Source organism: Chinchilla lanigera, unplaced genomic scaffold (assembly GCF_000276665.1).
Source record: "Chinchilla lanigera isolate Chin_1 unplaced genomic scaffold, ChiLan1.0 scaffold00057, whole genome shotgun sequence".
NCBI lineage: Eukaryota > Metazoa > Chordata > Mammalia > Rodentia > Chinchillidae > Chinchilla > Chinchilla lanigera.
Genome location: NW_004955458.1, coordinates 3,997,851 through 4,022,128, shown reverse-complemented (window position 1 = coordinate 4,022,128; position 24,278 = coordinate 3,997,851). Strand labels below are relative to the sequence as shown.

Below are 24,278 nucleotides of genomic sequence, written 5' to 3'. Positions count from 1 at the left end.
GCTGGAGGGGCCCCTGTGATGAGGATCTGACTGGCCCAGGAGCCGGTTCTTAGGGAAGAGCTGAGGACTCAGCTAAGCTCAGGTAGAGTTCTGGTTACTTCAGGGGCACTTTCATGTCCAGGGGAGGAGTCCTCATGACCTGAGCAGCAATTCCGGTTGTGCAAGGCTGTGTAGCAGCCCAGGGTGCCTGTGCGTTCAGGCCAGTGGAGACTTCCGGGAGTGGGCGTTGTCAGTCTTGAAGGGCTGTGAGATAGGCTGTGTAGGCTCAGAGCTAACAGACACACTAATTGCTGACATGTGCACGTACAGAAAGGAGAAGGGGGTGACCTGGAGCTTTGCTAAATGAAGGTCAAGTGTTGTTCGACTTTTACTTAACCTACTGGGCATAGGTAGGTGCAAGTGAGAGTCACGTTTTATATCGCTGACTGCCTCAGAAGAAAACACAAGTCACGCTGTTTATGAATAACAGGTTAGGAGCCAGGCGTGAGTTTGTCCTTTGCTCCTGCAGTTTGTCTCTGTGTCATGACTGTACTATTTTGTCCATAAGTTTTTTTGGTGTAAAAATAGTGAAAAGTGTGTATAGTAATGTTGCAGAATGCAAGAGACCAGAGCGACCGTGGGGGAAACAGGAGGACTTTATTTTTCAACCCGGCCGGACTTCTGGCTAAAATGGCTGAGCGTCAAACAAAGGAGAAGCTCCCATTTTCATACATTTTTGTCGAGGGGGTTGATGCAAAACTGGAAAGCGGTGCAAGCTAGGTTACAGAAGCTGAGACAGAGGCAGTTATTTACTCAGTGACAGTTTTGCAAACTTAGCCTTGAAAGAAGATGCACTCCAGTGTGTCACAGGACCTTGTTTACAGGAACACGGTTGTCAGCTTTATCAGCGTCAGAGCAGAGGTCAGCCTTGAAAGAAAGCTGATTCCTGAGAAGCCGGGACTGTACCTGCATGAGTATAATTGTGTTTTGTTTTGAGACAGGGTCTCCTTCTGTAGTGCAGGCTGGCTTTGAACTCCCTTGTGTAGTCCAGCCCGACCTCAAACTCACAGCAATCGTCCTGCCTCAGCCTCGTGAGTGCTGGGATTACAGGCTCTTGCCACCATACCCCAGCAGGAGTATAATGGTTAAACTTATCTGCAACAGAAATGGAACTGCTCAGTGCTGGGAGGAGCGGAAAATTCGTTTTCCTCCAAGTCCCATTTTGATAATTGTGCAGAGTGATGTTTATCACAGCTGTGTTGAAAGCTTGTAGTGTGTGCCGTGCAAGGCCGCAGTGCAGAGGTCGGCGACGAAGGCAGTCACATAACTTACCAAGACCAGGGTAAAGATACAGACAGGAATATATTTAGGGTTCACTATCAAAAGGGACAGCAGGTGAGTTGCCAAGAGGAGAATCTCTGCCTGTCAGAGTGAGACTGAGGCATTTACAAGGGCTTGAAGACACGGGAAAGGGTCTGAGTTACTAGATGCAGACACCTCGTGTGATGGAGTCACAACGGGTTGTTACAGCCAGCTGAACTGAGCAAGCGTGGTGCTGGGAGTGGGAGGCCCACCTGGGGGTTGTTGCCAGCAGCGTAAGAGGCAGACCTGGAGAAGAAGAGGCTGGGCTGTTGGGAGCTGGTGGAAGCTTAGGAGCTGTTGGTTCTTCTGGAGGTGCTTGTTGTGCTGGCTTCCCGGATGAACTTGGCCGTTTTCATCCTGCGAGCAGCTCAGGGCCTTGTTGGCACGGAGAATGGCTTCGGTTCACCTTGGGGGAGCTCTGGTCCTCACTCTGAGCATCGCTTCCTGGCTCTGGAGGGCAAGATGGTGCGCTGCATCTCCTGGAGAAGCTTGTCGCGTTGGCTTCCCTGATGGGAACTCGGCTGTCCTGATCATCGGAGGAGCTCAGGACCTCACTGTGGCTGAGGATGGCTGTGGGACTTTTTGGGGAGCTCTGGTTCTTATTTTAAGTGTTGTTTCCTGGCTCCAGTGCAGATCCCTCCTGGCACAGATCCTTCATCCAGCTGGCACAGACTTCCTAGATTCCACCACTGACCTCTGGGCCTTTGCAGCACGGATCTGTGAAACAGGCCTGCATGAGATGTTATCGTGGGCTCTGGGCCTCCGGGTGGACTTGTGGGAGGCATTGTCGTGGCTTCTAGGTCTTCAGCTGGACTCACGCAGGACATTTCCGTGGGATCCAGGCCCTCGGCTAGATTCCTTGGTCGTAGTGTGTGGACAGATTCCCTGCGCTCTCTTTTGTATATGATTCTTTGGGTGACTATTATAAATAATCTTACAAAATATGTATCCTGTATTATATTGTTCTCCTTTGCAAAAAGCCCCAAACCATGACACCTCATAAATGCCTTTTTTTTTTTTTCTTTTTCCCCTGGTACTGGGAATCAAACTCACGACCTTGCGCTTGCCAGGCAGGTGCTGTGCTGCTGAGCTAAATTCCCAGCCCCCATAAACGCCTTTTCTAAGGTGTTTAGTTCCTTGTTAAGCTTCCAGGTACACCTGCTTTGTATCTATTATCATAGTTACTATTTTGGTTTTAGGAGATAGGGTCTCACTGTGTAGTTCAGGTCACCACGTAGCCCAGGCTGGCCTCAGACTTGAAACAGTTCTCCTGCCACAGCCTCCCAAGTGCTGGAATTACAGACCTGTACCGCTGCACCAGGAAACCTGCGTTATATCTAAAGCTGTGCGTGAAAACGTGCAGATTGACAAGGTTACTCGCTTTGATCTCACAGAAAGGCCCTTCCTCACTAAGAGTAAGGTTTACTTTTATTTCATGCTGTTGTTGGTCAGTGTTAGTGCATTATCTTCTTTGTTGTTGTTGTTGGTCTTTTTGAGACAGGGTCTCTATGCAGTTCAGGCTGGCCTTGAGCTCACTTTGTAGCCCAGGCTGGTCTCGAACTCACAGTGATCCTCCTGCCTCAGCCTCTCAAGTGCTGGGATTACAGGTACTTGGCATTGTACATTATCTTTGACTGTTTAGTAGAGCTGGAGAAGATTGCTTGGTGGGGGGCTGCTGAGGGTTCTAACCCTTTTGTTGCTAATGGATGATCACCACCCTATGCAGCTGTGTGTCCCTGTGTGATGTGGTTATGTTTAACAGCTTGAGGAATTACTAAACTGTTCTATAGCAGCTGTACGATTTTATAGTTGTACCAGCAATAGACAAGGTATGTGTGGTGTTCTTTTTTCTTCTTTCTATTTTTTTTCATCTATCCTTTTGTTACAAAATTAAAAGTTTTGTATCTTACATTAACCTTGCTAAATTAAAAAGAAAACAAAAGCTAAGGGCTGGGAATTTAGCTAAGTGACATAGGGCTTGCCTAGTGTGTGTAAGGCCTTAGACTGATCCCAGGCATCCCCTAAAAAAAGCCAACCTGGGCGTGGTGGCACACGCCTGTAACCCCAGCACTCAGGAGGCTGAGGCAGGAGGATTGCTATGAGTTTGAGGCCAGCCTGAAGTGCAGAACACTGCACCTCAAAACACACACACACTCCCCTCACATATGAGATCATAGAAAAACCACAAAGATGAAAGACCTAGAGAAGGAGACTAAGAGACTGTAGGTTTGTTTTTTTGGGTCTTTTTGAGACAAGTTTCAGGTATTACAGGCATTACAGGCTAGGATTGCAGACATACACCACCATGCCCGGCGAGACTGTAGGTTTTGAAGGAAGAGGAAAGGTTTCTGTCTCATCGGTGAAGTGACAGAGGCTCTTCAGATTATATAGGGGAAGTAAATGTAACTCCCAGCCTGCGAGGTGTCCGATATGCCGAGTTCCGTGTTCCCCAGATTGGAAGAATGAATTCTAAGGAACAGCAGAGGTTAAGAGTAGGAAATTTTATTTAGAGAGGGACAGCTCCTGCGAGAGACAGGAGGGGACAGTTTTATAGAGCAGAATCATGAGGCGGGTACAACGTGGGCTAACGCCGTGATCAGTAAAATTGTAAGTGTAGCTGCTTAGTGATGTTCATCCAGTGGGGAAGCAGGTCATGTAGCAGGTGCGCATGGAAAGAACAAAGAACTTCAGGAAGGGGATGGGTCCAGGGATCTTGGCCACCCACCAAGGTGATGATGCCTATCTAGACTTTGTTGGGCCAGGTCTTACCACCTATGCTTTGGGGAAGCGTGTAGGCCTGGTCATTCCGTCTTTATCTTGAGGGCTTGGCTGCAACAGATGCGCCTCCGGCCACAGTTGTAATGTTTTTTCATCTCTCATATTGACCCTCGAGGACCTAGCCTTGTCTGACTGCCTGAAATATTTCTGCATAACTCAGCTATCTATAACAGAATTCGTTCTCAGCTAGCCCAACTCTCTGCTCCATTAATTCCCTAGGAAAGAGTTCCTGTGAGCTGAGAAAGGGGAGTGGAAAGGAAAATCTGGGGGCACCATAGTGGACAGTGGCTATCTTTCCTGGTTTTTGTTTTTTTGTTTTTGTCTTTTTGAGACAGACAGTCTCACTATGCAGTTCAGACTGGCCTTGAGCTCACTTTGTAGCCCAGGCTGGCCTCGAACTCGCAGTGATCCACCTGCCTCAGCCTCCCAAGTGCTGGGATTACAGGCATGAGCCACCACGCCCAGCTATCTTTCCTGTTTTTACTGAAAAATACCCCCCCCCAAAAAAAACCCCAAAACTACTGGTGTGGTGGTACACAACTGTACCCCAGTACCCAGGAGGCTGAGGCAGGAGGATCACTGTGAGTCCGAGGCCAGCCTGCGCTACACAGTGAGACCTTGTCTCCAAAAAAAGGGAGTTTTAAATAATAATATATTTCCTTAAAGGAAGAAACAAATCCTATATACTTTCTTGGGGTGCTAAACAATCAAGGCAGGAGGATTGCCATGAGTTTGAGGCCAGCCTGGGCTAGGCTATCCTAGACTACAGAGCGAGACTCTGTCTCAAAAAAAATAAATAAAAATAATTAAAAGTATCAACTCTATACTGATCCTCAAAACAAAAAGGAGGCCAGGAGGGGTGATACATACCTGTAATCCCAGCACTTGAGAGGCTGAGACAGGAGGATTGCCATGAGTTCAAGGCTACTCTGAACTATAATGCAAGACCCTGTCTCAAAAAAAAAAGAAAGAAAGAAAGAAAGAAAGCTCTTTTATTACAGTTCCAATGACTAGACCTAAGACTGCAAGGGCTGGAGGTGTAGGGATGGGGATGGCTGGCCTGGAAAATAGATGATCTGATCTCTTTTTTTCTTTCTTTCTTTTTTGTTCTTTCTTTCTTTTTTTTCTGGTACTGGGAATCGAACTCACGACCTCACACTTGCCAGGCAGGCGCTGTGCCACTGAGCTAAATCCCCAGCCCCTCTTTCTTTCTTTAAATTAAATTTATTGGTACATTTTAGGTATACGTAATGATCACATTCATCATAGGGAATTTGTACCGTACATGATATACCTTGATTCTTTTTTTTCCTGTTCCCCTACCCTCCCTTCAACCCTTCTTCCCCTCCTTATTATCTGACCCATTTCTTCCTCTGTGTTGCCTGTGTTTTGCTCAGAACTGCAGCAGATTAGAACCAGAAGTCCTGGCTCTTTTACATAACCTCTGCCTTCTCCCGGCTGCCAGCATGGCCTCCTTCCGACCGCCTTTGCTTTCTCCTCTGCCTATTATTCTGGTGACCAGGGTGGCTGTCACCACCTGTGTTATTTTAAAGCAAAGTGGTGTGGTGAAAGCAGAAGTTAGAGCGCTCTGCGGGGGCCCTTTTTACAAGTACTGCATCCTTATTTAGAAGTGGTCTGCTGTGGAGGCGCCACGGTAAGGGGGAGGGTGACTGCGAGGCCTGAAGTTACTGCGTGTCTCTCCCGTCAGAAGACATCATTTCACACCTTTCAGGGCCGCGGTGTGATGCCTGCCTTGCTTTGAGGAGAATGTATTGGCTTGCATTTTCTTTTTTTTTTTTTTTGGTCCTGGGAATCAAACTCAGAACCCTGTACTTGCCAGGCAGGCGCTTGTGCTGCTGAGCTGTATCCCCGGCCTTCGCTTGCATTTTCACAGCTGTTCAGTTTTGTTTGTTTTGCAGTACTGGAGGTTGAACCCAGGGCGTCTCTCATGCTAGGCAAGGACTTCACCACTGAGCTACATCTCTAGCTCTGCTCTGTCTTTCAGCTTCCGCTTGGACGGTAGACGGAAGCCCTGGGGTCTGGGTGCGCCTGTGTGTGGATGGGCGTGTGTACATGCACACTGGGACCTCTGCAAAAGCTGGGTGGACCTTGGAGGAGGGTCAGGAATGTCCTACTCTGAACCTGCCCACCAGAACCGCATCTCAGGGTCCGCAGATCTGAGAAAGGCCCGAGGACAGGAATCTCCTTGTAGCTTTCCTGGTTACTCAGTGCGTGTCTTACGGCTCCCTGTATCGCTGGGCTGAGTAGACCAGTTACGTAAATTCAGCCCCATGTTTTTTGTCTTTTTGAGACAGGGTCTCGCTATGCCTTTCAGGCTGGCCGTGAGCTCACTTTGTAGCCCAGGCTGGTCTCGAACTCGCAATGATCCTCCTGCCTCAGCCTCCCGAGTGCTGGGATTACAGGGGTGCGCCACCACGCCCGGCAAAAAGGCCTTTTTAGACAGGGAGCAGAGCAGCTGAAGATGCACAGGGGGTGAGATCGATGAATGTTCCAGATTTTCCACAGGAGCAGGGTGAAGAATGTTACGCATTTGTGCGCATCAGCGCTATCGGCATCCACTTCTGAGACGTCTGGGATTCTGGACCTGCGGGGTTACCCAGCAGCGTCTAGGAGTCTGAAGAAAGCGGACAGGCTTCAGAAAAAAGATGGTGGCTCTCCTGGGAGAGTGACAGGGAGTTTATTAGTTCCTATCGCTCCCTTCCTCCCCATTCTATTAGCCGCTGATTTCCACTGAGATTACCGAGAGTAAGAATAACTTTGGGGAGGAAAGTGAGGAAACTTTTATCTCCACATCCCCAAGGCCTCGGAAACCCCAGGGCTTCTAGGAAATACCAGATCCTGAGGACAGCCGGGCATGGTGGCACATGCTTGTCACTGGGGAGGCTGAGGCAGCAGGATCCTTGTGAGTTCAAGACCAGCCTGGGCCACAAAGTGAGCTCAAGGCCAGCCTGAACTGCATAGCGAGACCCTGTCTCATAAAGACAAAAAAACAAAACCAAACAGATCATAAGGGTAATCACTGTGTGGTTGGAGCTGGACTTCCTTAATTCCTGTGGCTCAGAGTAAGAGCTGTGACTCTGCAGAAGAGCCCCAGGTGGAAGGCATGGGTGTGACCATTTCGAGGGAGGAGTCAGCTCCTGCCTCGCTCCCAAGGCTGCAGAGCTCCCGAAGGGTGACAGTCGGAGTTTATGCCCTTTTCTAGCAACCACGCTTCCTACCAAGTGGTTGCTTTTGCTCGGAAACAGGCTGTTCCTCTAGGTTCAGATCCAGGTTAGAATCGGGAATGTGCGTAACCTGTAGGCTGGAATCCCTTTGATTTTACAGGGAGAAACCTGGGCAGGCGTTGCTGGGCGATAGAGCGCTTGCCTAGCTAGCATGCATGTGGCCCTTTGGCTCAATCCCCGGTGCTGCAGAAATAAAAATGAAAAGCTTTCCTTGGCGCTGGGTGCAGCAGTTTGGGTTCTGACTCGAGCAAAGCGTTTGAGGATCTTGCTCAGAATAGTCAGCATTAGCCCCTTGTCCCGATCTGTCCTTGTCGTAGGTTAAGGCATTCATGTCATCCCTTAGCGGCTGCTTTAGGTATTCTTGACTGATCAGGCCTACAGTCTCCCAAAGGAGTGGACGATCAAGGCTTAAATAAAAGAGACAAGTGGTATGATTCTAGGGCTCCAGGAGGTTCAAAACCCTCTAAAAGAATTCGAGATTCTCTGGGGGCTAAGACAAAGAACTTCTTTGGGCAGCCTGTATTTGTTTGGTTTTCAAACAAAGGAGAGAGATACGGAAGGGTACCCGGGAATCTGAGCAGAATCTTAGCAGGACCTTGGGAGATATTTCCCCAAGTAGTAAATCATGTCAGTCAGGAGACCTACCTTATCCTCAGGTTGACATTTACTGTAGGAGCGTGGAGCCTGCGGCTGCGGTCTCCTTTTAGTGAGCTGGGGTTGGAGCCAGGCATCCTCAGCGGTGGCCTTGGACCCTCCATTCGGCTCTCCCTGTCTCTGCAGGCCTCACCGTTGTGTCCCGACTGTCTCCACCCCGTTTCTCTGCGGGCCGGCCCTCCGGTGCGTGGGCTTGTACACGATGAACTGTGAACTTCTCGCCACGTGCAGTGCCCTTGGGTACTTGGAGGGAGACACGTACCACAAGGAGCCCGATTGCCTAGGTGAGTACTTCGTGAAGAACCAAGCGAGGGGCTGGGGATTTAGCTCAGCGGCAAAAGCGCCTGCCTGGCAAGCGCAAGGTCGTGAGTTCGGTTCCCGGTACCGGAGAAAAACCAAAAAAAAAAAGAACCAAGCGAAACCTTGGTGGCATTGAGGCAGTCTGTCAGGTTTCTCAGATCCTAGGTATGAAAAGCAGGTGGGCTCGGGTAGAGCTTCTTCCAGGATTTCTCGTTCATGTTTTGTTCTTTCTCTGAAGAGAGCGTGAAGGATTTGATCCGCTACTTGAGGCATGAGGATGAGACTCGGGATGTGCGGCAGCAGCTGGGGGCCGCCCAGATCCTGCAGAGTGACCTTCTCCCCATCCTTACCCAGCACCGCCAGGACAAGCCTCTCTTCGACGCTGTCATCAGGTTCATTCCCCAGCTTTCTTTTTTCTTCTTTTTTTTTTTTTTTTTTTTTTTGAGGCAGGGTCTGGCTGTGCAGTTCAGGCTGGCCTTGAGCTCACTTTGTAGCCCAGGCCGGCCTCAAATTCTAAAAGATCCTCCTGCTTCAGCCTCCCGAGTGCTGAGATTACAGCACCACCACGCCTGGCACTTTCTTATTTTCACTGTTTGTGTTTGTGCTAAGTTTTGGTGTTTGTGCCTGACAAGGAAACCCAGCAGCTTCTCCCTCCTTCACTGCTTTCCCCAGACTCATGGTGAACCTGACACAGCCGGCCTTGCTGTGTTTCGGCGGTGTACCTAAGGAGCCCGGCCTGCGGCACCACTTTCTGCAGGTGCTCTCTTATCTGCAGGCCTACAAGCAGGTGAGACCTTCCTTGGGAGTCCCGGGAGCAGCGTTGGGGGCAGTGAGGGGAGGCGGATGGACGCTACACAAGGGCCATTTTCTGCTTCGCAGGCCTTCGCCAATGAGAAGACCTTTGGGGTCCTCAGTGAAACCTTGTATGAGCTGCTGCAGCTGGTGAGTCTCCCTGTGCAGGAGCCTGTGGCCCGGGCGGTGCTGAGCACCTGTGCTGAGCTGAGGCGGAAGGGCTGGGTCTGGAGCTACAGTGCGGGCCTTGGAGACACGGCGGCCCGAGCTGTAGTCTCCGGGTGCCTCAGCAGTTCTTGAACTCATCCTTTTCTTAGTTACGCTTCTCTTCTGCACCGCAGCCCTCCTGCCTGGGAGGCGCTGCCTGCCTTCCACAGGGATCCCGTCCCTCTGACGTTCTGTTTCCCGGCAGGGCTGGGAGGAACGGCAGGAGGAAGACAACCTGCTGATTGAGCGGATCCTGCTGCTGGTCAGAAACATTCTCCATGTTCCAGCCGACCTTGACCAGGAGAAGGTGTGGTCTGGGTCATCTGAGTTCTGCTGAGTTAGGTTGAATTGTCTCTTTCTTTCTCCCCTCCCCTCCCTCTTCCTCTCTTTCTTTCTTCTCTTTTTTTTTTTGCTTTTGAAGTTAAAATCAGGCTGGCCTTGAACTCCTGAACTCCCTGTGTAGCCAGGCTGGCCTAGAGCTTGCATTGATCCTCCTGCCTCAGCCTGTCCAGTTCTGGGATGATACGTGTGCGCCGCCTTACCCAGATAAACTGTCCTAGTGAGGCTTTGCTATCTTGCGACCAGTCTGGGGCAGGAGGCTTCTCTGAGGGATGCGCTGGACAACCTCAAAGCAGGCCCGGGCCTGAGCGTGCTCCCTGTCTCCCTCACCCCTTGTTGCTCAGAGGATCGATGATGACGCCAGCGTCCATGACCAGCTCCTCTGGGCAGTTCACCTCAGCGGCCTGGATGACCTGCTCCTCTTCCTGGCCAGCTCTCCTGCCGAGCAGCAGTGGAGCCTGCATGTGCTAGAAGTTATCTCTCTTATGTTTCGTGACCAGGTGAGATCCTGGCCCGCAGCCCCCGTCCCCCCGTCCATGTGCTTTCCTGCTACACAGCCGGACTCCGTCTTCTAACAGTGGCTGACTTCTCTGGGGAAGGCAGGTGACGGGTAGTGTCCCTGTCTTCGGTACAGGGTCGCATCCAAGTCTTGTTCTGTCCACTTTCTGCCCCCAGTCGGAGTGAGGTCAGGAGTAGGGATGACCGTCCTTCTGACGCTCCTGTCCTTCTTCTAGAACCCTGAGCAGCTGGCGAAAGTAGGGCGGGGGCGCTTAGCTCAGGAGCGGAGCGCGGATGTGGCAGAACTGGAGGTGCTGCGCCAGCGAGAGATGGCAGAAAAGAAGGCGCGGGCCCTGCAGCGGGGCAACAGGTATGTGGCGGAGCGCGCGCTGCCTGTGCCCTTCCTGCAGCAGGGAGTGCCGCACGCCTGGGGCCGAGTCTGAGCCAGTGGAGGCTGGGTAACAGCGCCAATCTTGAACTCCTCCAGAGCTCCTGGTGAAAGAGAGTGGGTTAAAGCTTCCAGACGATTGAGGAAGCACCTTGGACTTCTCTCCTCTACAGGCATTCTCAGTTTGGGGGCTCCTACATTGTCCAGGGGTTGAAATCCATTGGGGACAGGGATGTCATCTTTCACAAAGGCCTGCACAATGTGAGTATTTGCACATCTGGGGGAGGAACTCTAGAGCTGCAGGGCCCGAGAAGGGTCACCATCCCCGGGATCAAAGCATCTCTGTTTTTTTTCATTTATTTTTTTGAGACAGTTAGTGTGTAGTGCAGGCTGGCCTTGAACTCACAGTGATCCTCCTGCCTCAGCCTCCTGAGTGCTGGGATTACAGGTGTGCGCCACCACACCCTTCAACATCTCTGTTCTTAGATGTAGAAAGTTGGTGATGGCAGGAAAAAGAAGCAGTGTCGCATTAGCCATGTTGCCTCCACATTGTCTTTAGTTAGTACCTGAGGCAGAGAACTGTCGGAGAGTTCCTTCTGAGAAAACTGTAGTGCCAGGGATGTGGCAGGAGCCGCAGGGCGACGGTGGTAGTTAGGAGTAATTCTAATTCTCCAACCTGCACCCTCAGCTCCAAAACTACAGTTCTGATTTGGGCAAGCAGCCCCGCAGGGTCCCTAAACGCCGCCAGGCTGCCCAGGAGCTGTCCTTGCAGCGCCGCTCCGCCCTCAATGTGAGGCTGTTCCTTAGAGACTTCTGCTCTGAGTTCCTGGAGAACTGTTACAACCGGCTCATGGGCGCGGTGAAGGTGAGAACCGGGAAGACGCGGAGGCAGTTGGTGGCGCAGAGAGGGGACAGGCCGTTGATGGGGAAGAAGAGTGAACTGGAGCCTGGGGTGTGGGCAAGGACGCAGACAGGGCCCGGCAGGGATGGCGACAGTGCGCAGAGGCTGGGCGATGCGCTGGAGGGAAAGGGCTCCGGAGGCGTTTCCGCAGAAGAAAGGCAGGGGCTGTGGAGAGACCTAAGCAGAACGTGGGAAAATTAGGAATTCTGCGTCCTACAGAGTTAGTACGGTGATGTCTCGGCCCCTCCCCGTCATCACGGGAGCGGGGACAGGAGGACGTTGGAACCCTGAGGTCATGATAGTCTTTTTTTCTTGGACGCTAGGATCACCTGCTTCGTGAGAAAGCTCAGCAGCACGACGAGACCTACTACATGTGGGCCTTGGCTTTCTTCATGGCTTTCAACCGCGCCGCCTCCTTCCGGCCAGCCTTGGTTTCGGAGACGCTCAGCATCCGTTCCTTCCACTTCATCGAGCGGAACCTCACCAGCTACTATGAGATGATGCTGACGGACCGCAAGGAAGCGCGATCCTGGGCGTGCCGGTGAGGCGTGGTTCTGAGGCTGCGGCGGGCGTCCTGGCCAGGCTGGGAGTCCCGACGCCTGCACTTCGCACGGTGCTTTCTTCCTGATTCAGGACTGAAGGAGTCGGGCGGGGACTGAGGACTGGCAGGGTCATTTTCTGGTGGCACGTTTTGAGCAGCGGCGTTTCCATGAGCCAGGGCCCTAGACGTCCCCCGTTTCACTTCTTGGCTTCAATTCGCAGGATGCACCTGGCTCTGACGGCCTATCAGGAGCTGCTGGCCACAGTGAACGAGATGGACCTGTCCGCAGAGGCGGCCGTGCGGGAGAGCAGCCGCATCATCAAGAGTGAGGCCCTGGCCAGTCCCCGGCCCCAGCCTTCCCGTCGCTACTGCAGTCTCCTTCGTCCCAGTCCCAGTTTCACTCGATTCCCCCGCCCCCACGCCTTTCGGGCAGCCCTCCCACTCCCTGTGCTCTCGCTCCCTAGACAACATTTTCTATGTGATGGAGTACCGGGAGCTCTTCCTCACCCTCTTCCGGAAGTTTGACGAGAGGTGCCAGCCCCGCTCTTTCCTGCGTGACCTGGTGGAAACCACCCACCTCTTCCTCAAGATGCTGGAGCGATTCTGTCGGAGCCGTGGGAGCCTGATGGTCCAGGTGTGTGCAGGCCCAGGGTGTTGAAAGTGCCGTTGGCTGAGGGCTCCTCCCGCAGCATGTAGTTTAAACGGATCGGTTAGGACTGCTCTGAACCGCGAGGGCGTGAATCTGCCAATTTCCTTCTCCCGTTGGGGTTATCCCTGATTTACCATAAATATTTTCATCCATTCAAGAGACATTTTTTGAATACTGACTGTGTGCTAAAGCACATAAAGCTTTAAGGTTTATAATTTTTTTTTTTGGTTTTTCTCCGGTACCGGGAACCGAACTCACGACCTTGCGCTTGCCAGGCAGGCACTTTTGCCGCTGAGCTAAATCCCCAGCCCCTAAGGTTTATAATTTTAATTAATTAAATTTTTGTCTTTTTGAGACGGTTTCACTGTGCAGTTCAGGCTGGCCTTGAACTCACTTTGTAGCCCAGGCTGGCCTCAAACTCCCAGCAATCCTCCTGCTTCAGCTTCCTGAGTGCTGGGATTACAAGCGTGGGCCACCACACCCCCTGGCGAGACATAATTTTAGAGTTTAGTAACTAGTCAGCTTTCTACTGCTGTGATAAAACACCTGAGAAAAACAATAGGAACATTTTATTTTGGCTTACAGTTCGGAGGTTCCAGCCCGGGGCTGCTTAGCTGTGGTGCTGCTGTGCCTGTGGTGAGGCCTATGACAGAAGGGCACAGGTGGGCCACAGCAGCTCACCTAGGGAGACCAGGATGGCGGAGGTGCAGGAGGAAGACACACCCGGCCAGGGCCCACTGCTCATGACTTAAATCCTCCACCCAGGCCCACCTCCTACAGTGTCCACTGCCTCTCAGTACTCCTTTCAGTCATGAACCATCAGTGTCCTCAAAGAGGTCAGGGCCCTTGTGATCCAGTCACTTCCCCAAAGTCCTGCCTCTGATCATTGGGGCACGGTCTTCTGCGCATGAGCCTTTGCAGGACGTTGCAGGCCCACCGCGTTTCCTGGTTGCACTCCAGAAGCACTGCGGTGAGATGAGGAGAGCCGCTGTTGGAAGACAGGAGGAGCGGGAGCCTGCTGTACTGAGTTACTGATGGATAAGCCTGCGGAGCTTGCAGTCTCTCTAGACCCCTAGATAGGAGCTGTAACATACACCTTGGCAGCCTCACCAGAGCTTGTCTCAAAGGTTAAAAAAGGGCTGAGGATGTAGCTCAGCATAAAGGCCCTGGATTCAATGCTCGGGGCTACCCTCGAGTCTGAAATAGAATAATGGAAACCTGCAACAAAAAGAAAATACCAAGAAATTTGTATGCTGGAAACAAAGGGACTCTGCTCTGTAAAAACACATCATCCCCCAGAACCGACCTATAATTCTAGTTGCTACAGTTTAAAATTCTGTCTGGCCAGATGGAGTGCTAGACCCCTGTAATCCCAGCACTCAGGAGGCTGAGGCAGGAAAACTACCATTAGTTTGAGGCCACCCTGAGCTACTTAGTGAGTTCAAAGCCAGCCTGAACTGAGTGAAATAAAATAAAACTATCCGAACTAGACTTGAGAGAGGCAGCAATGCCAAGGGTACTTTGTTAAAAGGTATTTTACACTCAGGGCTCTATGGTATTATCAGTAATAATAGGTGCTATCATTTATTCACAATTTTCTGTGTATCAACACAGTGCTAAAATTTTCACGTAGCCAGGCATGGTGGCGGACTCCTGTAATCCCAGCACTAGAGAGGCTGAGGCAGGAGGATCGTTGTGAGTTCGAGACCAGCCTGGGCTACAAAGTAAGCTCAAGGCCAGCCTGAACTGCATAGTGAGACCCTGTCTCAAAAAGACCAAAAAAGGGGCTGGGGACATAGCTCAGCAGCACAAGCGCCTACCTGGCAAGTGCAAGGTCCTGAGTTTGATTCCTGGTACCAAAAGAAAAAAAAAAAATTACTGCTTTTGGCAGTCTCTTACGCCAGGAAATAGGCATTTTAATGCGCCATGGCTTTTTTTTTTTTTTTTTTTTTGGTACTGAGAATCGAACTCAGGACCTTGCGCTTGCCAGCCAGGCGCTGTGCCACTGAGCTATATCCCTGGCCCACGCCATGGCGTTTTATGCTTACCCGCATTGCTCTTCCCACTCTGTAGTGTAATTTCCTTTGGACTTACCTGTCTCTCCCACTAGCATGCAAGCTCTTTAGGGGCACAGAAATACCCTGCTCGCTGTGGCTTCCTGCTGCCTGTAAACTGCACATACGGGGCACTTTGTAAATCCCCACTAAACAAGTTAGTTTTGTTTTATTGAGACAGGGTGTTGCTATGTACTCTATACTTGCCTTGAACTCACTGGGAACCCAGGCTGGCCTCAAACTTGTGGCCATCCTCCTGCCTCAGCCTTCCAAATGCTGGGATCACTGGCATGCACCGCCACACCTGCTTAGTTTTGTAACAGAGACAACACTGAGGGGAAAAGACTTCCTTAGCTCTCCCGCCATGGTCATACACTTCTTTCCCCCACAGAACAAACGAAAGAAGAGGAAGAAGAAGAAGAAGGTTCCTGACCAGACTGTAGCTTCTGGTGATGTCCCACACAGCGCAGAGGAGCTGGAGGCTTTGTGGCCAGGACTGGCTGAGCAGCTGCAGTGCTGTGCCCAGGTAGGTGGTGTGGACACCCCGCTTTTGTGAGATGACGGGTATGGGAAGACAAATAGCCTTCTCCCTCTCCAGGATCCTGAGCTCAGCGTAGACTCCGTGGTCCCCTTTGATGCCGCCTCAGAGACCCCAGTAGAAGAGCAGCGGGTGGAGGCCATGGTGAGGATCCAAGACTGTCTCCTGGCTGGCCGGGCCCCGCAGGCTCTGACCCTCCTGAGATCCGCCCGGTGAGAGCCCCGCCCGGCACCCGCCCGGGTTTCGGGAGCCTTCGCGTTGGTGCAGCGTTCAGCCTTCCGCAGAGAGACGTCCTGTCGGGCCGTAGGACCCAGAGCTGAGCGCGGACTTCTAGGAGCTCTGATCGGCTTATTGGGGTTTTCTGGTTTGTTTTTGAGAAATATTAGAAACCACAGTTAATTGGAGAGGGGGAAAAAAAATTACTGGCTGAGGAAAATCCTCCTACCCGTTCTGATGGGTAACCTCCCTGAGTCGGTCGTGTGCAGACGCGACGCACCCTCGGTGAAGAGGGAAAGCGCAGGTGCTGACTCAGTAGTATGTCTTGACTTGGCAATGTATTTCAAGCATCATCGCTCATTGGTTGCACTTCTGTGACTGCTGGTGACTGTCAGACCCCACTGTGGACACACGTGCGTTTGCTGTCTGCGTAGCAGCGTTTAGATTGTTTGTGTTTTGCTCTTACATGATTTTCATTGTGCTGTGGTGTATGAGGAAAGTTTTCTTGGAGGCTGTTTCATCTCTGTGACGGCAGTGTGGATTCTTTTTCTGGCTGACAAATGAAATACATCTAAGTTCCTTCTCCCATCCTTTTTTTTCTCTCTCTTTTTTTTTGTCTTTTTTGAGACAGGGTCTCACTATGCAGTTCAGGCTGGCCTTGAGCTCGCTTTGTAGCCCAGGCTGGTCTTGAACTCAGAGATCCCCCTGCCTCAGCCTCTCTGGTGCTGGGATTACAGTCGTGTGCCACCATTCCCGGCCCTTCTCCCCTTCTAAGTACAACTCCTGTTTCCTGTAGTTAAAGCCTTTTTCCTTTGGCTCCAGGGAAGTGTGGCCGGAAGGAGGTGTGTTTGGCTTTCCAGACGTTTCTCTAGAGGAAGAGATGCAGTTGCTGAAACAGATCCTGTCTGCCCCGCTTCCTCGTGAGTCTCTGCAGCTCTCGTGTCAGCTGTGCTCCAGCACCAGCATTGTGGAGACCCAGTAGTCCTCACTCCTTCTCTCCCAGTGCTGGGATTGAGCCCAGCACTTCACACCAGGCGACTTCCTCAGCCCTTCTTTAATTCTGAGAGAGGGTCTCACTACATTTTCCATGCTGGGTTCAAATTTGAGGGCCTCCTGCCTCAGCTTCTCAAAGTGCTAGGATTACAGGTGCGTGCCACCACACCTGGCTAATCTTCACTCTTTGTATAGGGCAGCAGGGCACAGAGGAAGGAGGTATGGAAGAAGAGGAGGAGGAGGAAGAGGAGGAGGAAGAAGAGGAGTTGCAAGTTGTGCAGGTGTCAGAGAAAGAGTTTAACTTTCTGGACTACCTGAAACGGTGCGCACCAAGGCCGAGCTGCTCCCAGGGTGGCGATGGTGCGTCTTCGAGGGTGGCTGGTGTCTTTGTGATGCTCACCCCCTCTCCCTTCCTGTCCCGGTGCAGCTTTGCATGCTCAACCGTCGTGCGTGCCTACGTGCTGCTGCTACGGAGCTACCGGCAGAACAGCGCCCATACCAACCACTGCATTGTCAAGATGCTGCACCGGCTGGCCCATGACCTCAAAATGGAAGCCCTGCTCTTCCAGCTCTCGGTCTTCTTCCTTTTCAATCGTCTGCTTAGTGACCCTGCTGCTGGAGCCTACAAAGTAAGAGGCTACCAGGGAATGTGGCGCGGGGCTGGGGATGCTCTTCAGGAAGTAGAAGCGGGGAGGCGAACATGGCTTGCAGGCAGATTGAGGGAGCTGCCCAGGAAGAGCAAAAGAGAGAATCTGAGCAGTTTGTAGGCTGAGGCAGGGGGATTGCTGTGAGTTCAAGGCCAGCCTGGGCCACATAAGTGAGCTCAAGGCCAGCCTGAACTGCATAGCGAGATCCCTGTTTCAAGAAAACCAAAAAAAAAAAAAAAAAATTAGAGAAAGAAGAGAGTCTGAGTGAGCAGAGAGCAGCTGCGGACAGGTGGGAAGAAAATACCTGGGGACCAGGCCGTGTGTCTGTGGGGCTGAGGCGTCAGCAGCTGCCTTCCCTGTAGGAGCTCGTGACCTTCGCCAAGTACATCCTCGCCAAGTTCTTCGCCTTGGCCGCGGTCAACGAGAAGGCCTTTGTGGAGCTGCTGTTCTGGAAGAACACCGCTGTGGTCCGAGAGATGACCGAGGGCTACGGCTCCCTGGACGGCAGGTGACTGGGCGGGAAGGGTGGGCGGAGGTGAGGGAGCACAGTCCCACAGGTGGCAGCTGGAAGGCTTGCAGATCGTGTGATGTACTGCTCCTTTCCCTTTCTGAGGTGAGAAACAGGCCCAGGAGGTGAACTGCGTATCTTTTACCCGACAGAGGAGCAGGGCCTGGAGCCCAGGTCTCCTGTCCGCTGTGCTTTCCTCTGTCACAGGCTTACCGAGGGGGGGTTGCTGGTGGGAGTGGTCGTGGTTCCCCCGCGTGTGGATGCACCTCTCTGTAATGCGCTGGGAAACCGGAAGGACTCGCAGACACGTGTGTCCTCTTCCCGTGTGTCTCAGCTTCTCTGCTTCCCGTAACTGTCAGTCCCTGGAGTTTCAGGTCCATAGGCCTGGGCTGGGAAATCTCAATTTAACATTGGGGTTGGTTTTTTTTTGGTCTTTTTGAGACAGGGTCTCGCTATGTAGTTCAGGCTGGCCTTGAGCTCACTTTGTAGCCCAGGCTGGTCTCGAACTCTCAATGATCTTCCTGCCTCAGCCTCCCGAGTGCTGGGATTATAGGCGTGTGCCACCACGCCCAGCTAACATGGGGGTTCTTACGTGGAAGGCGAGTGAAGAGGATGCCCCACGTTAGACCTCTACTAGCTGGCTCCGCGGAGTTACTTGTCTCCCTTTTCTTGTTCCTTTCTGAACGGCTCACCGAGGGCCTTTGGTCTCCCCTGTTGGGGCCTCCATACACCCCTTCCCCTCTCACTGTTCAGGTCTTCCGGGTGCAGAGCTGCGGCCTGGAGCCTGGAGGAGGAGGCCCAGCTTCGGGAACTGTATCTCACCCACAAGGATGTGGAAGGTGTGAGGCCTTGCAAGCTGGAGAGTTTGAGGGGAGCAGCCTAAGCTCCAGGATCCACCTTCACCGCTTCGCGCCCTCTCCTCCGCAGGTCAGGATGTGGTGGACGCCATCCTGGCCCAGCTGAGTACGGCTCGGACGCGCAAGCAGGTTGTCCACCATCTGGTGCGGCTGGGACTGGCTGGCAGTGCCAAGGACTTCCAGAGGTAGAGGCTTCTGCTTTGGAGGGAATGGGGATGGGAACTCCTCGGTTCATCCCCGGACCTGCTCTTCTGCCAACACCTCCCTCAACAGGAAGGGGATCCATATCGTACTGTGGACAGAAGACCAGGAGCTGGAGCTGCAGCGGCTTTTTGAGGAGTTCCAGGGCTCAGATGGTGAGTGAGCGGGAAGCCCGAGGAGCAGCGGAGATGAGAGCCATGCCGTCCACTTCCTCCTCCCTTCCTCTTACTTCCTGGGCAGCCTGTCCCATCCGTTCTGTCCGCTTCTGTATTTGTGTCAGTTGGGCTGAGCTGAGCTAGCATCTGTCCAGAGACCCCTGACTTTTTTTTTTTTTTTTACTAATCCCTTTCTGCAGTAGCTCTCAGGTATTCACACACTCCCTCTCCATAGATGTCCTTGGCCATATCATGAAGAATATCACAGCCAAACGCTCAAGGGCTCGAATCGTGGACAAACTGCTGGCCCTGGGGCTGGTGGCTGAGCGGCGGGAGCTGTACAAGAAACGGAAGAAGAAGTTGGCGCAGTCGTGCACGGTAACCGTCTCGCCTTGGCTCTGCTGGCCTGGGCCCATCCGCCTGAGGCGCTCTCAGGAGCGGCCGCGGGGCTCCTCCTGCCTCAGGCTGTCCTGCCGAGGCCCCTGCAGAGGGGAGGCGAGCACGCTCCACCACGCACCTCACCTCACGTCTCACATTGCCTCCTTTTCATCTTCCGCCGCCCCATGCCTCCCAGCCGGATGGGGAAGAGTCCCTGAAAGATTCTTGGCAAGATCCGGAAGAGGAGGAGAACTTGCCAGAGGAGGAGAGTGAGGAGGAGGAGGAGGAGGAAGAGGAGTCCTGGGAAGCAGAACCAGCCCACGGTCACCCAGTCCCCTCAGCTGAAAACCTCGGCCAGGGCCTGCGTCGGGAAGGTGAGGACTTCGGTGGAGAGCGGCGGAGGGTGGGGTGGACACGGACGGGACACGCTTCCTCTTCCCCTCAGGCTTTTCCGCCCCACTGCTGTGGCTCCAGAGCTGCCTGGTTCGAGCAGCAGATGACCGGGAGGAGGACGGTGAGTGGAGACGGTGGTTTCAGAGCCCAGGAGGCCGGGGGACGAGGGCCGGTCCGTTCTCGCGTGTGACTGTTGGCCCTGCTCTAGGCTGCTCCCAGGCAGTTCCACTGGTGCCGCTGACGGAGGACAGTGAGGAAGCCATGGAAAACGAGCAGTTTCAGCAGCTGCTGCGCAAGCTAGGGATCCGGCCGCCCGCCTCTGTGCAGGCAAGTGCCCGGCCGGGGTGCCAGCCGGGCGTGCTGGTCCGTGTCCACTGCCATCCTCTCTGTCTCGCCCAGCAGCTGTCCTGCTGGTCTTCTCTCTGCAGTCTCCCTCCCCCAAATCCATGTTCTGTACCACCCCCTTGATTTATCTTTTTTAATTTCATTTCCCTTTCCTCTTTTTTTTTTTGGTCTTTTTGAGACAAGGTCTCGCTATGCAGTTCGGGCTGGCCTTCAACTCACTAAATAGCCCAGGCTGGCCTCGAACTCTCAGCAATCCTCCTGCCTCAGCCTCCTGAGTGCTGGGATTACAGGAGTGTGCCACCACGCCCGGCTCCCTCCACTTCCTGTACAGTATTTAAAATACAGTTTTCCTGAGGTCACTGACTCTTCTAGAACACTTGACGGTCCACAACCAGATGGCACGGCAGCCTTTGCAGGCTGCCAGCCGTTCCACCACACGCCTGCTTTACACCTGATGTCCCTGCACGTGGTGGGCTTTTCCCTGACTGTAAACAGTGATCATGCCAATGCCTCTTCGGAGAGCTCCAACCGTACAAGCATGGTGACAAACACACACATGAACGCTCTCGCCCCACCTATCTTCCTGTTGAACCTCAGCCCAGGAGTCAGCTCAGCTGTCATTTCCTCAGAAACAATCCCTGTTACTCTTTTAATCCTTGAAGTAAAAGTAATTCCTTGGCATACCTGTAATCCCAATGTTCGGGAGGCTGAGGCAGGAGGATCACCACAAGCTAGAGGCCAGCCTGGGCTACAAAGTGAGATCAAGGCCTGAACTGCATAGTGAGACCATATCTCCAAAAAAAAAAAAAACAACAACAAAGTGCAGGTCCCACAGCAGAGCCCCACCTCTGGCCCCTTTGTCGTTACTTTGATGCAGCCGTAACCCAATAAGTATTACAGCACATTTATTCTTGCTTCCTTTTTTTTTTTTTTTTTTTTTTTTTTGTCACATTCATTCTTTCTCCCATTGGATTGAGTTTCTTGAGAACAAAGATTGTATGGGGTTCACCTTTAGATCACCAGAATCCATTCATTTATTTAGTCACCAACTGTATTTCCTGGGAGCTCCTCATGTAGCAGACACGGTGCTAGATAGTGGGTATACATTATGGACAGACAGCAAGTAGAATTCACAACCCCTGTGATCTTCACTAACGTGGGGTCTTATTTATTCAGTGACTAATAGAAAAATTCAGTGAACAGAGGCTGATCCTTCCCCTTTGCCGTTTCTTTTTTTTTTTGGTTTTTCTCCGGTACCGGGAACCGAACTCAGGACCTTGCGCTTGCCAGGCAGGAGCTTTGCCGCTGAGCTAAATCCCCAGCCCCCCTTTGCCGTTTCTTCTTTTGTTGTTGTTGTTGTTGTTTTTTCCTTTACCAGGAATCGAACTCACAACCTTGTGCTTGCCAGGCAGGCGCTGTGCCACTGAGCTAAATCCCCAGCCCCTGAGCTAAATCCCCAGCACCCCCTTTGCCGTTTCTTCTTTTTTTGTTGTTGTTGTTGTTGTTTTTTCCTTTACCAGGAATCGAACTCACAACCTTGTGCTTGCCAGGCAGGCACTGTGCCACTGAGCTAAATCCCCAGCCCCTGAGCTAAATCCCCAGCACCCCCTTTGCCGTTTCAGGGATGCTAGGTGGCAGTACTGGAGAGTGAACCCAGGGCCTTCACACTGATCTACGTCCCCAGCCCTTGTTTATTTTTTATTCTGAGACAGAGTCATGCTAGTTGCTTAGGCTGGGATCAAATTTATGATCCTCCTGCCTTAGCCTCCTGGAGTGCTGGGAGGTGCGGGCTGCGCACGCCAGGCCTGACCCCTGTGCCTTGTCCCTGCAGGAAACCTTCTGGCGCATCCCAGCCAAGTTGAGCCCCGCCCAGCTCCGCAGAGTGGCTGCGTCTTTGAGTCCGCGGATGGAGCAGGAAGAAGAGAAGCCGCAGCCAGAGTTGGAGCCGCGCGTTCCTGCGGAGCAAGGGCCCAGTGGGGAGGACCAGCGAGAGAACCGGGCAGAAGCCCTCAGGGCCCTCTTGGTGGCTCGTAAAAAGAAAGGACTGGTGTCCCTGGAGGAGGGTAAAGTGTGACCGCTGCCCTGCTGACGACTTACTTGTGCCAGCCATAGTGGATGAGCGGGTATTGCGAGAATTTGCGGGCCCAGCTCCCTAATTCTGTGCCTCTTCTGGTTACCTTAGAGGACGGAGCTGCTGATGGGAACGAGCAGCTGAAGGTGGCGCCCAGGAAGCGACAACTGCTGGGCAGTGAGGAGGAGGAGGAGGGAGATGAGGGCCGAAGCCAAGGTACAGGTCTTTTTCTTCTCATCTCTGTCTTCAGTCTGAGACAGGCTCCCCTGTTTCCCGTCCGCGTACTTAGCTGCGCCCTCTCTCCCCGTCGTGCCCGCAGCGCCAGACCCGGGAGCTCCCGTGACCCCCAAGAAGAGGCGGTATCAGGTTGAGGATGAAGATGAGGACGATGAAGAGCCGCAGGCCGAGGCGTAGAGCTGGATGTGGTTTTAGATGCTGAGTTTAAGTCCGAGTTGGGAGGACCGGAATCTATTCTTAGAGGATGCGAGCCTTAGCCTGCCGGGCTGTCCCGTGGATTTAGGGCCTGGGCATTTTCAGTCAGCAGTGTTGGAGGGACCCTTTGCAGTCCGTCCTGGCTTCTCCCAGTTTCTTTTTGTATCCGCGGTACTGGGATTGGACGCAGGCGCTCCCGCGTGCTAGGTGAGTGCTCTACCACAGAGCTCCAGCCCCCGGCCGTCTTCCTCTATCTCCTGACGCCCAGCGTGGAGCTCTCTGGAAACGGGCTTCTGCTTCTCCTCTTCTCGGAACCTTTTTGTCATTGTTGTCACTGAGACTCTTAGCAGACGAGAGCAGTAAAATACGGAAGTCACCCTGGACCCCTGTCTTCTCGGCGGGTTGGTTGGTTTTGTGGTGCTGGGGATCGAACCCAGGGCTTCTTACACAGCAGCCAAGCACTCGCGTTCAAATGCACCCCCCGCCTCCTCAGTGCTCTGTTCCTTTCTTTTTCTATTTTTATTTTTGAGACAGGGTCTCACTCTGCAGTTCAGGCTGGCTTTGAGCTCACTTTGTAGCCCAGGATGGGCAATGATTACAACGATTCTCCTGCCTCAGCCTCCCAAGTGCTGGGATTACAGGCGTGCACCACCACGCCTGGCTTGGTCTGTTCCTTTTGACTTTCTGCTAGAGGTGATCACAGCACCAGATGGAGCGCTTTCCCTTGTTTGCATTGGTCTTTAAAAGTTGTCCGGTGTTCGCACTGGTTTTAAAAGTTGCTCAGGTTCCTTCACCCTACTTTTTTCCAGTGATTTCAAGAAAGAGGATTAGGGATGTAGCTTCGTACTTCCCGGGCTTAATCCCCGTACTAGAAACAAAAAAAAAGGCTCAGGAGATGGGTGTAACACACAACTCTATCCCAACACTCAGGCAGCTGAGGCAAGAGAATCTATAAGAGTTCTAGGCCAGCCTGGACCACATAGTAAGACCCTGTCTCAAACAATAAAAAACTGCACAATTCATTTCATTTTTCATTCTGCCTGGACAAACTCCTCCCTAAGACATGGTTCTGGTCATACTGCTGCCCTGCTCCACATTATGTGATGGTTTCCCACTCAGGACAGCCTAGCGCCAAAGAGCAGGCTATCTGACGTTAGCCTAGCACCACGCATGGCTGCGCACAGCCGCACTGCACACCCGTGCTGCCCTCTGCCAGTCTGGCCTCAGACTTGTGTTCTTCCTGCCTCAGCCTCCTGAAGAGCTGGAATCACAGGTGTGTGCCACTGTACCCAGCTGAGCAATCACTTTGATTTGTTCATTCCCCTGATAAAGGGACAGTCTCGTGTTTCATCTGTTTGTTCTTTAAGTACGCTGAGCTGAGCTGAGCTGAGCTTTGGGGGAAGTGGGGTACGGGGTATTAAGCTCAGGGCCTTCGTACTGACCTATGTCCTCAGTCCTTTTAAAAATATTTTTATTTTGAGACAGGGTCTTACTAAGTTGCTAGACTGGGATTGAACTGAATTGAAAAAAGAAAATAAAAGTGTGAAGTTATCCATCCCGTGTTGGTGACCATGTGTTTATGTGTTTAGTTCCTCCTATCAGGGGTCACGGTGCTGGACATTGGGTACCTGTTGGGAATGGGTACCCAGAGGTGAGGGGTGCACAGGTGAATAAAGCCTAGACCCTCCCCACGAGTCTGAGGCCAGGATGGGCTGCGTGGCGAGTTCAGGGGCAGCCTGGGCCACAAGAAGAAGCCCAGACCTTGGAGTTACAGCTGTAGGCTGTGCGTGGGAAAGTCACGCAGGTTTTCTTCATCCCTCTATAACGTACCGGCAGGACAGCAGCCCAGGAGGACCT

The 24,278-nt window shown here is 52.7% G+C and overlaps 1 protein-coding gene across 2 annotated transcripts in view; it reads left to right on the top strand.

Annotated features, from left to right (window-relative positions):
- Positions 1–22,986, top strand: part of Timeless (timeless circadian clock) — a 30,381-nt gene extending 7,395 nt beyond the window's left edge. The window contains exons 1-29 of one of the 2 annotated variants that reach the window (XM_013521023.1): positions 318–389; positions 8,145–8,302; positions 8,557–8,710; positions 8,991–9,105; positions 9,198–9,260; positions 9,523–9,624; positions 10,001–10,156; positions 10,391–10,524; positions 10,716–10,803; positions 11,231–11,407; positions 11,767–11,984; positions 12,206–12,309; positions 12,449–12,618; positions 15,079–15,213; positions 15,286–15,437; positions 16,264–16,361; positions 16,630–16,756; positions 16,862–17,063; positions 17,444–17,589; positions 18,343–18,428; positions 18,517–18,631; positions 18,720–18,802; positions 19,038–19,180; positions 19,377–19,554; positions 19,626–19,694; positions 19,782–19,900; positions 21,750–21,981; positions 22,101–22,205; positions 22,309–22,986. In XM_013521023.1, coding sequence (XP_013376477.1) covers positions 8,221–8,302; positions 8,557–8,710; positions 8,991–9,105; positions 9,198–9,260; positions 9,523–9,624; positions 10,001–10,156; positions 10,391–10,524; positions 10,716–10,803; positions 11,231–11,407; positions 11,767–11,984; positions 12,206–12,309; positions 12,449–12,618; positions 15,079–15,213; positions 15,286–15,437; positions 16,264–16,361; positions 16,630–16,756; positions 16,862–17,063; positions 17,444–17,589; positions 18,343–18,428; positions 18,517–18,631; positions 18,720–18,802; positions 19,038–19,180; positions 19,377–19,554; positions 19,626–19,694; positions 19,782–19,900; positions 21,750–21,981; positions 22,101–22,205; positions 22,309–22,403 — 3,648 coding nt within the window. In that variant the 5' untranslated portion in view covers positions 318–389; positions 8,145–8,220 and the 3' untranslated portion in view covers positions 22,404–22,986. Of the gene's footprint in view, positions 1–317; positions 390–8,144; positions 8,303–8,556; positions 8,711–8,990; positions 9,106–9,197; positions 9,261–9,522; positions 9,625–10,000; positions 10,157–10,390; positions 10,525–10,715; positions 10,804–11,230; positions 11,408–11,766; positions 11,985–12,205; positions 12,310–12,448; positions 12,619–15,078; positions 15,214–15,285; positions 15,438–16,263; positions 16,362–16,629; positions 16,757–16,861; positions 17,064–17,443; positions 17,590–18,342; positions 18,429–18,516; positions 18,632–18,719; positions 18,803–19,037; positions 19,181–19,376; positions 19,555–19,625; positions 19,695–19,781; positions 19,901–21,749; positions 21,982–22,100; positions 22,206–22,308 lie in introns of those variants that run through there. The other variant, XM_005397313.2, reaches the window with a different exon arrangement.
- Positions 22,987–24,278: the final 1,292 nt, after the last annotated feature.